Genomic DNA, 14,120 nt, shown 5'->3' with positions numbered 1-14,120 from the left:
GGTAAGAAAGAGTCACTTACGTTTTACAAATGGGCCCTTTTTCTTGATCAAGGCAGTGGTGTTACCTGGCTGGTGCGCTGATTCTCTCTGGCCACCATGGCACGTCTCTCCCTGATGGTCATCTCAAAGTCCTGCAGGACAGGGGCGAGTGCCGGATTGGCTCCACCAGCCCACTTCAGACGCTGCTCAATGCTAGCCTCCAGCAATGCAAGCTTCTCCTGAGGACACCAGCAAACAAACCACACAGGATATTGATCTTCTGATTCATCAAGCTTTGTTCCCTAGAAAAGCTACTTCATCACATGACTTCTGCTGATTGGTTTGTTTTTTCCCGCAAATTCTGTGTCTGTTAAAAGAGGGCAGTCTTAAAGTGATATCAGAGAATGAGTAGTAAACAATTTCTCAGGATGAAGAGGATGGTGGGCTAAAAATAGCGTTCCAAATTGGATGACTGTAAAAAAAGTTCTATTTACTGATGAATCCAAGTTAGAGATTTACATCAATAACATGTATGTAAGAAGACAAACAGGAGAGAGAATGATAACACAGCATTTCAAACCTACAGTGAAACATGGTTGTGGGAATATTCAAGTCTGGGGGCTGTTTTTTGCCTCCTCTGGACCTGGACACCTGCACAGAACTGACTCCACCCTGACCGAGGAGATGTACCACTCCTTTCTTCAGAGACATGATACACCCTCTGGTTTGATTTTTGTGGGGACAGATTCATAATGCAGCAGGATAATGAGCCCAAACACACCTCAAAGCTCTGTAAGAACTACTTGAAGACCAAAGAAACCAAGGAGTCCTAAATGTCATGGACTTTTCTCCACCGACCCCACTGAACATTTATGGGGGCATTTAGAGACTGTGAAAGCCAAGCATTCTGTGACATCACGAAAAGATTTGTGGAACACTGTCAAATCACAGGGACACAGGGAAAATTGAAGACCTTTTTAACTGCATTGCAGACATCAAGTCATGGATGGCAGTGAATTTCTTACAGCTCAACCAGGACAAAACTGAGGTTTTAGTTATAGGTCCTGAAGGCCAGAGAGAGAAACTTTTACCCCAACTACAAGATCTTAAACCAACACAATCAGTAAAAAATCTGGGCGTGATTTTTGATTCTGAGTTGAATTTTATTCCACATATAAAAAATATGACAAAAATAGGTTTCTATTTCATTCTTCCTGACCGCCAGAGACGGTATGAAATACCTGGATAAGCATCACGCGCATGCGCAGATCGAGACATAATACCAACAAAGTCACATGTGACCTGGGTGACGCAAGCAACCCGACAAAGGGGGCCGGCACCCAGTGATCGTCTCCTTTTCATTTTCTCGCCTTAGCGCACAGGTCTTTGTTTGTATAGCTTGCCGCCTACGCCGATAGCCTCGGAACCGCGACTTACCAGTTGGAGCTGCAAATTCGTCCTCCAGAGGCTGCGTAGCCGGCGCTCATTTCCGCCGTGCATATCCGACCGCTGCTCGGACTGCGACAGGTAAGTAAAGCAAAATAAGTGCTTGCCGACAGGTGTGCTTCATCCCCGTTAGCGCCTCCGCTCAGCGGGTTGATTAGCTACTGCTTTTGCTAGCTAGAGCTTTCCTGCTACCGACTGCCGTCGTAGGGTGTTTTCGCCTCTCTGACGCCTGTGTCGGGGGTTGGCTAACGCTACCTACGGTACTGGGTAAATAAAGTGGTTTGTAGGCTGGGTGTTTTTCGCTCTGTTGCTACATCATTAGCTTGTTTGTAGCCGAGTGTCTCCCGCTCTGTGGCTACGTCGTTCGCGTGTTTGTAGCCGAGTGTCTCCCGCTCTGTGGCTACGTCGTTAGCGTGTTTGTAGCCGAGTGTCTCTCGCTCTGTTGCTACACCTCCGGCTTTGCGACACTACAGGTGCTGGTTTGACGGGATCCATGCTACATCGCTGGTGCTTTACTGGGACATGGTGCTGGGTTGGCTGTAGCTGGGTGTTTTCTGCTGCTACACCGCTCGCCTTAAGGTGTCACTTGCTGGTTTTCTGTTGGCTTGTATGTGAGTGTTCCCGCTCAACTGCCAGATTGACAGCCGCTGTGGCAATGTTCTTTGTTTGTGTCTCCTGCATGGCTCCTCTCAGTCCAGAGGATGGCCATGACAGCTTCCCTTCGTGCCTTGGCGTCGAACACCTCAGACAGGCGCTGACTGAACATGCTTGCATTAATTGCGCCTGCATGCCACTGGCAGAGAGGACTGCGAGGTTGGTGTTATGACCCCAGGGGTCATAATTTGTATGTCCGGTCCTGTTTGTATTTGTCTGTGTTGTTTTTCTCCATCCCTGTCAAGAGGGGGTGCTGTGTTTGTTTGTGTTCCAAAACGTCCGTACAGGTGGAGGCTACAGATTGGGGGAAAGCTGGAAGGCTGCTGATTGGTTGGATCCAGATGGTGGGACATTTAAAAGTGGAGCCTGGAGCAGACCTCGTCGCCTCGCTCCCTCTCTCTCTCTCTTGCATCCTTGGCCTGATCATTTTGACTCCCGTTGTGGTAGAAACAAATGTTCGTGTTGTCGCAGAGATTTCGTATCTCATTTGTATAAAATGTAAATAGTATGGATCATATCATTCAGTCCAGTTTTTTAAGTAGGGGTGAGTAGCCTTTTTCCTTGTGCACCTTTTTCTCCTGTTTTTTTGGTTAGGGAGTGAGGTAAGAAAACCTGTCTTTTTGTTGACTTTTTCTTTGGTTAGGGAAGAGAGTTTTAAAACCCAGATCGTTTTGTTTGTTGTTTTAGGTAATGCTCACCCTGAAGGCTATTTTTCGTTTGGGTAAATAAATTCCCTTATTTTGGACTGCATCCTTGGTTTTTGGTGTTTTATTCTTGGGAGTGGGAGAAAGAGAGGGAAGCCTTATGTTATGTTCTGGTAGACCCTAGGCCGGGGCATAACAGTTGGTTAAGTTTGATAGTGGCTTTGCTGAGGCTGGGTTACCCCCTTCCGGGTCACCTGCGTGCAGCCCTCTTCCCGGCCCCAAGCGCCGCGGACTCGCACAGGATGATGCCCCTGTCGCTGGGAAGAAACGGAGGAGTGTCGACCCTTTGGCCCTTAAAGTGGACACTTTGGCCTCTGAGTTTGCCCAGATTAAGGCCCTCCTTCTTACTCTGCAGCCTGGTGGTCTCTCAGCTGCTGCTGGCACTGATGCTTCAGATCCACCGTTCGGAAGACCACCACAGGGCTATGATGGCAGTGATAGCCTAGCTTCTTCGCCCCGTGTTGCTAGCCAGCAAGACGAGGACACACTGTCTATTGCAGCCTCTGGGACTCTCTTTCCTGATGATGGAGCAAGGGGACAGGAAGTGCGGGAGGGGGCTCCCCCCTTCCCTCGGTGACGGGCTCTCATGGCTCAGGTGCAGGCTCCTTGAGGGATGCTGAGGCCAGTCTTTCTACAGTTAAACAGGCCATCCAATTGGCCGTCTCACAGCTCAGGTTGGATGCTGCCCCTGTAGAGGCCGCTCCCTCTAATGCTTTTTTCAAACGTGCCCCTCAACAGTCTTCCTTTAGAATTCCACCCTCTGAGCCATACATCGAGGAACTTCAGCGGTGTTGGCCGGACCCCAAGGCTTTCCTTCACCTGCCAAGTGACTGCAGGGCTTTGGCTGCCATGAAAGACGTCGCCCAATATGGTCTTGATCAGATGCCTGCCGTTGATGCTTCAATCGCTTCTCTGATAGTGTCTCCAGATGAAGCCCTTAGACCCGAAGCCCGTTGTCCATGCCCACAGTGTAGGATCACTGATGACCTCCTCACCAAGAGCCATGATATAGCGGCTCGGATGGGGCGTAACCTGGTTCTGGCTCTATCACAGTCTCTCCAGACTACTGATAAAGATGCCCAGGCACAGGGCCTGAGTGATGCTTCCGACAGGCATTTGCTTTCATGACTAGAGAGCTTGGGAGGCTGATGTCCACCTTGACCTTGTGTGTGCAGTGTGCAGGTGAACAAAGTCAAGCAACAGTTTGCTGACTTACGCCAGGCACCATTGCCTAGACCAAGGCACACTAGCGCTCCCCGCTCCGCAGCCAATGCTCGGGGTGACTCAAGAGCCGGCCGCCAGTGGGAGGCCCTGACTTCAGACCCTTGGGTGCTGTTAACTCTTTCCGAGGGATACAGTATTCAGTTCAGGCGTCGACCCCAGTTCAACGGGGTCCGAATGACTGTTGTCACGGACCCCATAAGGTCTCTGGCTCTGACGCAGGAGATTTCGGTGCTTCTGGAGAAAGGCGCCGTCAAGTGTGTACCGAGTTTGGACCGGATGAGAGGGTTCTACCCAACTTATTTTCTTGTTCCGAAGAAGGACGGCGGCTTTCGCCCCATCCTCGATCTCAGACAGTTGAACCAGTTTGTGAAGGTTCTTCATTTTCATATGCTTCTCACAGCAGATGTTCTTCAGGTGGTCTCAGAGGGAGACTGGTTTACGAGCATCGAGCTTCAAGGGACAGGCATATCAGTTCCGCGTGCTCCCCTTCGGGCTCTCACTGGCCCCTCGGGTCTTCACCAGATGTGTTGCAGCAGCACTTTCACCTCTGCAAAGCCAGGGCATTCGTATTCTCCCTTACTTGGACGACTGGCTTATACGCGCCGCGACCCGCGAGCAGGCCATCAGCGACACAACGTCTCTTTTGTCCCATGTGACCCAGTTGGGTCTTACTCTGAATTTTGTAAACAGCTGTTTAGTTCTCAGTCAGCGAGTCGTGTTCATCGGGGTCGTCCTCGACTCTGTAATAATGAGGGCCTCTCCCTCTCCACAGAGGGTGGACGACATCCTCAACCTTGTCTCGCATGTTCGGAGAGGTGCAAGGTTGACATATGGTCTATTTCTCCGGCTGCTCGGGAGATTGACAGCTGCGTCGGCGATCTTCCCTCTGGGACTCCTCTCGCTGCGCCCCTTGCAGGTGTGGGTCAATGGCTTGGGCCTCGACCCCAAGAGGCACCAAGGCAGGATGGTGGTGGTCTCAGGCAAGTGCCTCCATTCTCTCAAACCCTGGAGAAGCAGGGCCTCTCTCTCCAGCGGTGTTCCCTTGGGCTCGCTTTCTTCCTGTCGGGAGGTAGTGGTGACAGACGCCTCCCTCTTGGGCTGGGGCGCTGTTTGGATCCACAGGACAGTCAGGGGACTCTGGAGTCCTCAGCAGGGGCTCCAGCACATAAACGTGTTGGAGCTGCGTGCAGTACACTAAGCCCTCAGGCACTTCCTTCCCTTTTTGGAAGGGAGGCATGTCCTTGTTCGCTTAGACAACACTTCAACAGTTTATCGTGTGAACCACCAAGGGGGAACCAGATCCAGTCATTCCCTATGGGAGGCTCAGAGGCTCCTCCAATGGGCCTCACCTCGCCTTGCAAGTCTCAGGGCAATGCATTTGCCGGGTGTGCAGAATTCAGCGGTGGACCTGCTTTCCCGCCAAAAGCCCCCTCCGGGGGAGTGGAGGCTGAACCTCACGGTGGTTAAGATGGTATGGGAGAGGTTCGGCCGAGCGGATGTCGACCTATTTGCCTCAGAGGCGTCGACGCACTGTCCGCTGTGGTTTTCCCTATCGGAACCGACCAGCCCATTTGGGCAGGATGCCCTGGCGCACTCCTGGCCGGACCGCCTCCTGTATGCCTTTCCTCCGATCCCACTACTCCTGCTGACGCTTCACAGAATAGACCGGTGCAATCACACAGTGTTGCTGGTGGCTCCCTACTGGCCCGGGAGGGTATGGTTTCCTCTTCTCCGGCGGCTTCTCAACGGAGTGCCTTGGCCTCTCCCACTGAGGCAGTATCTCCTGTCACAGTTGGGGGGGAGCATTTGGCATCCTCACCCGGGGTGCCTCCAGTTGCATGTCTGGCCCCTGAAGGGCCGGACTCATTACTGACTTTTTGTGATCAGGCTGTTGTCCAGACCATAATCAGCGCTCGTGCATCCTCGACTAGGCTGCTGTACGCCAACAGGTGGAAACTCTCCTCTGGTTGGTGTGACAGTCAGAATGTGGACCCAGAGCATTGCTCTGTACCTGTACTGCTCAACTACCTGCAGACGTTGCTGGATAGAGGGCTCTCTGCCTCTACTATGCTGGAGTATGTTGCGGCTATCTCTGCTCAACATGCCTTTGTGGATGGTCGATCTGTGGGGTCACATGCTCTGGTGGGCAGGTTTCTTAAAGGTGCTCTCCGGTTGCGCCCTCCACATGCTGTTCGGGTGCCTTCATGGGCTTTGCCTGCCTCCATTTGAGCCCCTGGAACACTCTGACCTCAGGTGGCTGTCTTGCAAGACTGCCTTTCTTCTGGCTGTTGCGTCTGCAAAGCGGGTTGGTGAGCTTCATGCCTGTCCATTGCCAGTGACTGTTTGCGGTGGAATTCGGATGGATCGGGGGTTACTATGTGGCCAAACCCCTCTTTCCTCCCTAAGAGGCTTTCTGCCTTTCATGTTAACCAACCCGTCAGTTTGGCAGCTTTTGCCCCAGAGCCGGGGGTGGAGGGACTGCCTCCTAATGCCGCCTTTCTTTGTCCTGTTCACGCTCTGAAACAGTACATAGAGGTTTCCTCTAGCTTTCATAAGTCTGATGCTCTGTTTGTCTATTATGGAGGGCGTAGGAAGGGCTATGCCTTGTCTAAACAGAGGCTCTCGCATTGGGTTGTTGATACCATCTCTCATGCATACCGGCTCAGGGGCCTTCAGATCCCTCCAGTGAAATGTCATTCGACCAGGAGCGTCTCCACATCGTGGGCTGCTTTGAAGGGCGTTCCACTGAATGACATCTGTGCTGCGGCTGCATGGACTTCTTCATGTACCTTTGCCCGCTTCCACAGGGTTAGTGTGGCTGCTCCACATCCTGTGGCGACGGCTGTCTTGTCTGGTCCTTCGGTCTGCAACTGAATCTCGGTGAGTGCGGATTCCTCGTGACTTTGTTGGTATAGGTCATCCAGGTATTTCATACCGTCTCTGGCGGTCAGGAAGAATGAAATAGAACGAGAGTTACAGATGTAACTAAGGTTCTATGAATTCTGGATGACCGCCAGAGTTCATTGTCACTCGGAATCTTGACGAGAAGATTCTGTAGGAGACGATCACTGGGTGCCGGCCCCCTTTGTCGGGTTGCTTGCGTCACCCAGGTCACATGACTTTGTTGGTATTATGTCTCGATCTGCGCATGCGCGTGATGCTTATCCAGGTATTTCATACCGTCTCTGGCGGTCATCCAGAATTCATAGAACCTTAGTTACATCTGTAACTCTCGTTTTATCACCTTAAGAACATAGCCGAGTCCGCCCGTTTCTCTCCCAGGCCAGTACGGAGGTGCTAATGCATGCTTTTATTTCCTGTCGCTTAGATTACTGTAATGCCCTGCTCTCTGGTCTTCCCAAAAAGAGTATTTTAAATCTCCAACTATTACAAAACTCAGCCGCACACGTGCTGACGAGGACCAGAGGGTGGGAGCACATTACACCGGTTTTAGAGTCGCTGCATTGGCTCCCCGTCCGCTTCAGGATCGATTTTAAGGTTCTTTTACTGTTTTTTTAATGTCTTAACGGCCCTGCACCCTCCTACTTATCTGACCTTTTATCCATACCAAAACCCAGAACTAAAACCCACGGTGAGGCGGCATTTAGCCACTATGGCCCCCACCTGTGGAACAGCCTGCCGGAGAGCCTCAGGACTGCAGAGACTGTTGATATTTTTAAGGGAAGGTTAAAGACACACCTTTTTAATCAGGCTTTTAACTAATATTTTAAATTCTTCTTACGTTCTTATGTGATTCTACCTCATTTTATGTTGTTGCTTCTATCTTGTTTTTTAAGACGATATTAATCTTAAATAATTTTATTTGTTTTATTTATATTGGTATTATTTTGTTTATTATCTTACGTACTTCTGTCCTTTTAACTGTTCACTCCATTTACTTATCTTTTGTCAGGGTTTTTATCCTATCTTATGTTTTTAGTTTTTATATTTAACTCTAGTGTTTCGTCAGGGGGGTTCTCCACACTGGGAGCTGTATCTGGGCTGCTGCTGGGGGTGCTGTTCTTGGGTCCCTTCGGCCCGGCCGACTGTTGTCTGTCGGGGTCGGGGGGCCTGGGCACTGGTGCCTCCTGTGGCACAGCCTGCGACTCCTCCCGGTGTGGACGGCCCCAAAGGTGGCGCTTCCTCAATCCTCAGTGCCATGCCATGTCTCCCTATTGTCAGTATTGAGAGTGTGCAGGTGTGTGTGTGTGTGTGTGTGTGTGTGTGTGTGTGTGTGTGTGTGTGTGTAGTATGGAGGATGGGAGGGAGGGGCTTTCTTTGTAATTGTTTTGTCTTCTGTGTGTAAAGCACTTTGTGTTGCATGTCCGTGCATGAAAAGTGCTCTATAAATAAAGTTTTGATTTGATTTGAAATCATTCTAGGATAACATGGGTCACCAAGTTTTACACAAACTTTTGGAGTCAATGCCAGCTTCAGTGTATGCTGTCATTAAACCAAGAGGGGGACATACCAAGTGCTAACATATTCTGGATATCATGGATGTTTTTCACCGATTCAATTTTTCACTCAAATTGGGAAGCTTATGTTATCCTTCATAATAAATAAAAGTATTTTGATAAGTGCTCCTCAGACTTTTTGATCCTACTGTTATAGGATAGAATACCTTTTTTTGTCATTGTACATGTACAATGACATTCAGTGCGCCATACCAAAGCTATAAGAAGGAATAAATCTAAAATAATAAAAACTTTTAAATATAAGCATGGATATAAATGAAAACATGACATATAAACATGAAGTATATGTATATAAATAGGCATAAAAAGTAAGTGGCATTGTGCATATGTTGTGTGTGTATAGCACACCGTCTTAGATGTCAATATGACACTGAAGTGAGTAGTTGTGTAAGACAGCAGTAATTTCAATAATGTGCAATTAGTGCTAACATGTAAGTACAGCAATGCAGGTTTATAGCAGCTTTACATGACTGTTAACAGTACTCAAAGGTATGATCTATATAATCTTTTGTTCAGCACAGTAAAGGCAGACATTATGTAAACAAAAGTTCACAAAGAGAGGAAAAAGGAGGTTAAAAAGGTACACCCTATTCATATGTAATATGTCGTGTAACATTTTGACCACATTTTGAGTGTGCATCAAAACTAATAGCTAGGCTATATGAGTCAGGGTTAATAAAAACACATGTTGACAATTATAATTCCACCATAATAAATGTAGCCCAGGTTCAAACTTTGAGTAAATAAAGGAGCTCTGTGGATTTCTCTTAAAAACAAACAAAAGTCAGGTTCACATTCAGTGTATCCTTGAGGTCTAACAACAATGATGAATCCATTTCCTTTACAGTATTTTGTCTAGGAAGCAGTCTTGCTCTCCTCTGCCTTTGTTGGCACCTCGCTTAGTATCTTGATGCTGATCAGTGGAATAGTGTGGAATTATTAAAAATGGCATTTTCTTTAACTGTCCCATCCAAAAACGTAAGTAAAGTCTCATCCATGGGTGAGGACCTTTGAATGATGGATTAAATGCAGGATGTGTATGTGGTGTCATACTGACCTGAATAGCGACTATGGCTCCCTCGTCCTGACTCAGCTTATACAGCTTCTTCTTCATGTTGCTGAGGATGACAGATCGAGGAGGAATGCTGACACTTAGAGGCTGATTACTGGGGCCAAGAATATCCTCATGCTGCCACTGTAAATAGACACAAACAAAACCACACAGTAGAAGTGCATTCATCATTTTCTGCTACTTTATTAGATGCCTGACCTGATAACAAAGCCAACTTGCAAGTGAAGTTCACTTTAATGTCGTGTTGTATATAATGTCAAAATGAGCTGCTGACACGCAAAAATTAAAAACATAAATAAAAGTCCTCAGGCTTCAAATGTTACTGATATGCAATAAAAGAAGGTTTTTTTTAAATGGGTGCTGGTTATCTACAATACCATTTTAATCACAAATGTTGCAGGTATGACCAGTGGAAAACAGAAATTTGCCTAGTGTTCGTCATGACCATTATCATGGTTATCCATAACAAAAATAAACCTTGTAATCAAGTCAGTACCAACCAGGGTATCTGCAGGTTTCAGCAAGTTAAAGTGAAACTATGACTGATAAAATGAATGGGAGAAGTGGGACAATCAGCATTTTGCATATTAGGCTACTAACTGTAAAGTGGAACAATATCTGTAATTTATAAAAGTAAACAGGCTTTCAGATCAGATAGGCCCCAAGTTACTTTTTTAACCCCGACAGGAAATTTAGCAACCAGGCAACGCATGCCCTACATACAGTAGGCTATTTTTACCGGACCTTTTTCCACAGATTAATATGACAGGATGTGAACCTCCAGAGGACAGAACGGCGTCCCTAACAACGGTCTGTTACTCACAGCAACGGTCTGCCTTTTGAATTAGTCTAGGCAGAATTTCTGAAAATGTGCTTATTTAAAGTGGTAGAGGCATTTTGTGAATATTTATAATATACAACATTTCTAGTGGTATTAAGGGGTGCTGAATCCAAATCTGCTGTATAAGAAGCTCAAAAACGCCCTAAAATGCCTCAAAATTTGAGATATCCAACATGGCCGCCACCACCAGGCTTAAATCTATTTTTCAGTATATCTTTTTGACTAAACAAGGTAAAAACATGAATAAATGTGCTTTTGTAGGTTTTCCTACATGAGCCCTACATGAGCAATCCGATGGCATATTCAGATTTGAGATGTAATGTGAAGAAACTGCTTAGATATTGCAAAAATAGTTGTTAAGTGAATAACTACTCAGCTATTATTTTATTATTATTAATATTTTTTTATTATCAGGCTTATTTTACTTTGTATTTTGTTTTGAGGTCAAATGTGCTGTAATGGAACCCTGGTCATCCCCAATATCGGCATATTTGTTTTCCAATATGAAAACTTAATTTTGACACACCATACAGTGCAGAAAATAACACCAACAAAGCAATTGAGTATTTAATATAGTGTCCTCACATACTTTGTCCAGCAGAACGCACCCAGACTCTTAGTCACTACTGCAGAGTGAAGTGAAGCGGTGTCTTCACAGTAATTTACTAACTGTTTTGTGAGTGAAACACACACTGAAACATTAATAAACAATGACCCCATCATTTTCCCTTTTCAATATAACGGTACCCCGTCTCTGACAACCATCATCACTCATGCTTACGACATCTGCTCGCTGCTTGTCATGCGAGGTAGCTGGCTAGTCAGCCAATACAGTCAGTACAGCCAGTAACATAGCAGATTAACAGTTAGTGTCAGAGCATCTTTTTGCAGGTGAGCAGACAACGGTGCAGTGGTTTGAGTCCGAGACAAGTGTTAAGTGTTTACTTAACTATATTAAGAGCTAGGTGGTGAGATGCAATGCTGGAAAGTATACACACAATGTGCCCATATTTTACTCTCCGCTGACAACTGTTATTATTGCATCCCTTGGCCATGTTAGCAAGGTAGCGCACCAGCTAAGTAGTTATGTTACAGTAGTAATATAGCAGATTGAAAGTTAAGCTATATAAATCAGAGCATCTTTCTGCAGCTCACGCTACGCAAGTTACCCAATTTTTTAGAGGCAATACTGTGAAGTATATAAACAACATCCCTGTCTTTTACTCCCTGCGACAACAAGGTTATAATACTCCTTAATACTGAACGTCAACAGCGAGTTAAATTCATTGAAATAAAGGTTCAGAACTGGAACAAAGCTGCAGCATGAATCTCATAGCCATCTTAATAGAAAATGACTGGCTTAGTAGAGAGCTGTGGTGGACTGTACCTCAATGCATTTACTCAAGTGTTATAGTTTAGTACAATTATCTACAAAGCATCATCTGCTTCTTTTTCCACTCTACTACACTTCAGAGGGAAATTTTGTACTTTTTACTCCACTTCATTTATTCTTTTACAGCTAAAGTTGCCTGTTACTTTTCAGATCAACATTTTATCAGTACAATATATGATCAGATAAAACTAACTACATTTCAAAATTGGTGCACAATCCCCACATTGGTCGGGCTCTAATCAGAAGCGTCCACACACACACACTTCAGTCTCTACCTGAAACATGGCTATGTGCAGCTGGCTCCTCTGCAGACTGGCCTTGGCAGCCTCCAGGTTGGCTTCCAACCTCCTCAGCAGGTCTACTTTCTTCCAGGCTGTGTCATAGGAGGAGGCCAGCACTGTGGCTCTTTTCAGGAGCAGCTGGGAGACCTGGCCTGATGCCAGGCTCTGCTCCACTGCCTTCTTACAAAGCTCATCCAGAGACACCTTGAAGCGAAGATAGACAGACATTTAGTGACATCACTTTTTGACACAGATCTGTCTAACAAACATTCATATTAGTTAGTATATCATATTTACAGTATAGTAGTAATAATAGAGTAACCAATTTAGAGGGGTCTCTAGTGTGAGGATTTTGCTTGCATATGCAAGCCAAAATTGTAGTATGCAAATGCCAACAAATGATATGGGTGCCCAGATGCAAATAACTCCAAGTTCCCAGGGATGTCCCCCAAAACCCAGTTCTGAATTGGAACTGTGCCTTAATCGGTAAGAGAATTTAATCAGAAGTTACTTGAAGAAATTGAACAAATGGTTTTGGTGTAATTTATGGTGGCACATGAATTCTCTCCTCTGCTGTATGTGTTGCACAACGATGGGGAGGTAGGCTATAAATGCTTTGGTGTGTCGTATCAGTTTCTGCTACATACTTGTCTCTACACATTAACTTTGTGTTTACTCATATAAATACATATTTATCAACATTCAATACATTCTGTTGCTACCTATATTTGTGAAATTAGGCCACCACCAGACCTGCCAACCTTGAAGAAATGTTATGTTTTTATTTTAGCTCTTACGTTGTTGTTGTTGTTGGTCATAAAGAATTGCTTCGAGGAATAAAATACTTCAGACCACCACCAGTAAAAGCTTCATTCATTTTAACTGGCGCTACACTACTATTTGCAACACACACACAGTAACTTGACGAGTGGTTAACAACACCGTCGGGTAAACTCAACGTCTTAATTTGACCTTTTCAATGCTGTTTGCATTGGCTGAGAACTATAGGGATGCAGGCGATTAGCAGTGACAGCAAGTGGGCAAAGAGGGATCGGTTATCCGGCCACCCTGGCTTGCTTGAGGCACTGAATTGAATTGAACGTGCGAAGCATTTGGCTCGGAGGGGCAGGTGGGCGAGGGTGTTAAAATGTAGCGCTCTGATTGGCCAAAAGCTTTTCACTCCACTTAGACGCAGATTGTTGTGGCTCAGCAGCAGAATCAACTTCATAGATTGAACTTGCATAGAAACTGAAAATGGCGAACTGCGAGATGCAACAAAATGTGTACGTGGAGAGCAGCAATTCGTACAAGCGTACTTAAGGGTCAAAATGCATGTCGAGTACGAAAAATGCGTACATGTTGGCAGGTCTGCACCACTCAAAATAGTTTCTGGTCTTTCTCTTTACAAATTTCAGTGGAGTCTCTTGGGTTTTCATTATATACTATTTTAGTAACTTTGAAAAGTTGAACGCTAAACATTTTTAATGTTTAATGTGAGGTTTGAAGCTTTCAGACTAATTAAGTGGATTCAATACTGGAGTTTTGCTCAGAAAAATCTAACTTCCACACAGAAACACAATGTACCTTGCTTTCTGCACCAAAATCTTTCACCTCCACCTGGGTGACAACGTCAAGGCCGAGGGCAGACAGGGTGCTGCAGAGGGCCAGACCGAGAGCCTGGCTAGGCATACCCATAAGCATCTGTCGAACAAACTCGGCTGTGAAGGCCTTGATGGGGCGGGTCATCTTTTCCTCACTGACCACTGTCACACCTGACCCTGTTGCACTGGGCCGCCGGTACAATGGCTTCCCCAAACCAACTGGTCCATTTGTAGGTAACAGGTCGTCAGCTGGAGGACAGGTAGCTGAACACACAAAATTGTCACACATTCGTCAGATAGCAGACTGCAAAGCTGATCAATGAACTTGCAGCACTGATGATATGGACAAAAAATGAGACTGAAATTTCAATTTTTAGAACAATCAAGCTCAGATTACACCAAGATTAGTCTTCTCTGCCTGGGAAACACTCCTGTGAACACCTATAC

At 46.2% G+C, this 14,120-nt stretch overlaps 1 protein-coding gene across 1 annotated transcript in view; it reads right to left on the bottom strand.

Moving 5' to 3' along the window:
* The window catches only part of smg1 (SMG1 nonsense mediated mRNA decay associated PI3K related kinase), a 145,442-nt gene that overhangs the window by 11,993 nt on the left and 119,329 nt on the right, over nt 1-14,120 (bottom strand). The window contains exons 54-57 of the mRNA XM_084372430.1: nt 13,657-13,937; nt 12,067-12,276; nt 9,543-9,680; nt 66-218 (exon numbers count right to left, since the gene is read on the bottom strand). Coding sequence (XP_084228556.1) covers nt 66-218; nt 9,543-9,680; nt 12,067-12,276; nt 13,657-13,937 — 782 coding nt within the window. The remainder of the gene's footprint in view (nt 1-65; nt 219-9,542; nt 9,681-12,066; nt 12,277-13,656; nt 13,938-14,120) is intronic.

The sequence above is a fragment of the Pagrus pagrus genome (genome assembly GCF_965226575.1).
Source record: "Pagrus pagrus genome assembly, chromosome: 13".
NCBI classification, from domain to species: domain Eukaryota; kingdom Metazoa; phylum Chordata; class Actinopteri; order Spariformes; family Sparidae; genus Pagrus; species Pagrus pagrus.
The sequence above is the reverse complement of the archived record's forward strand: the minus strand, read 5'-3'. Positions and strand labels throughout refer to the sequence as shown.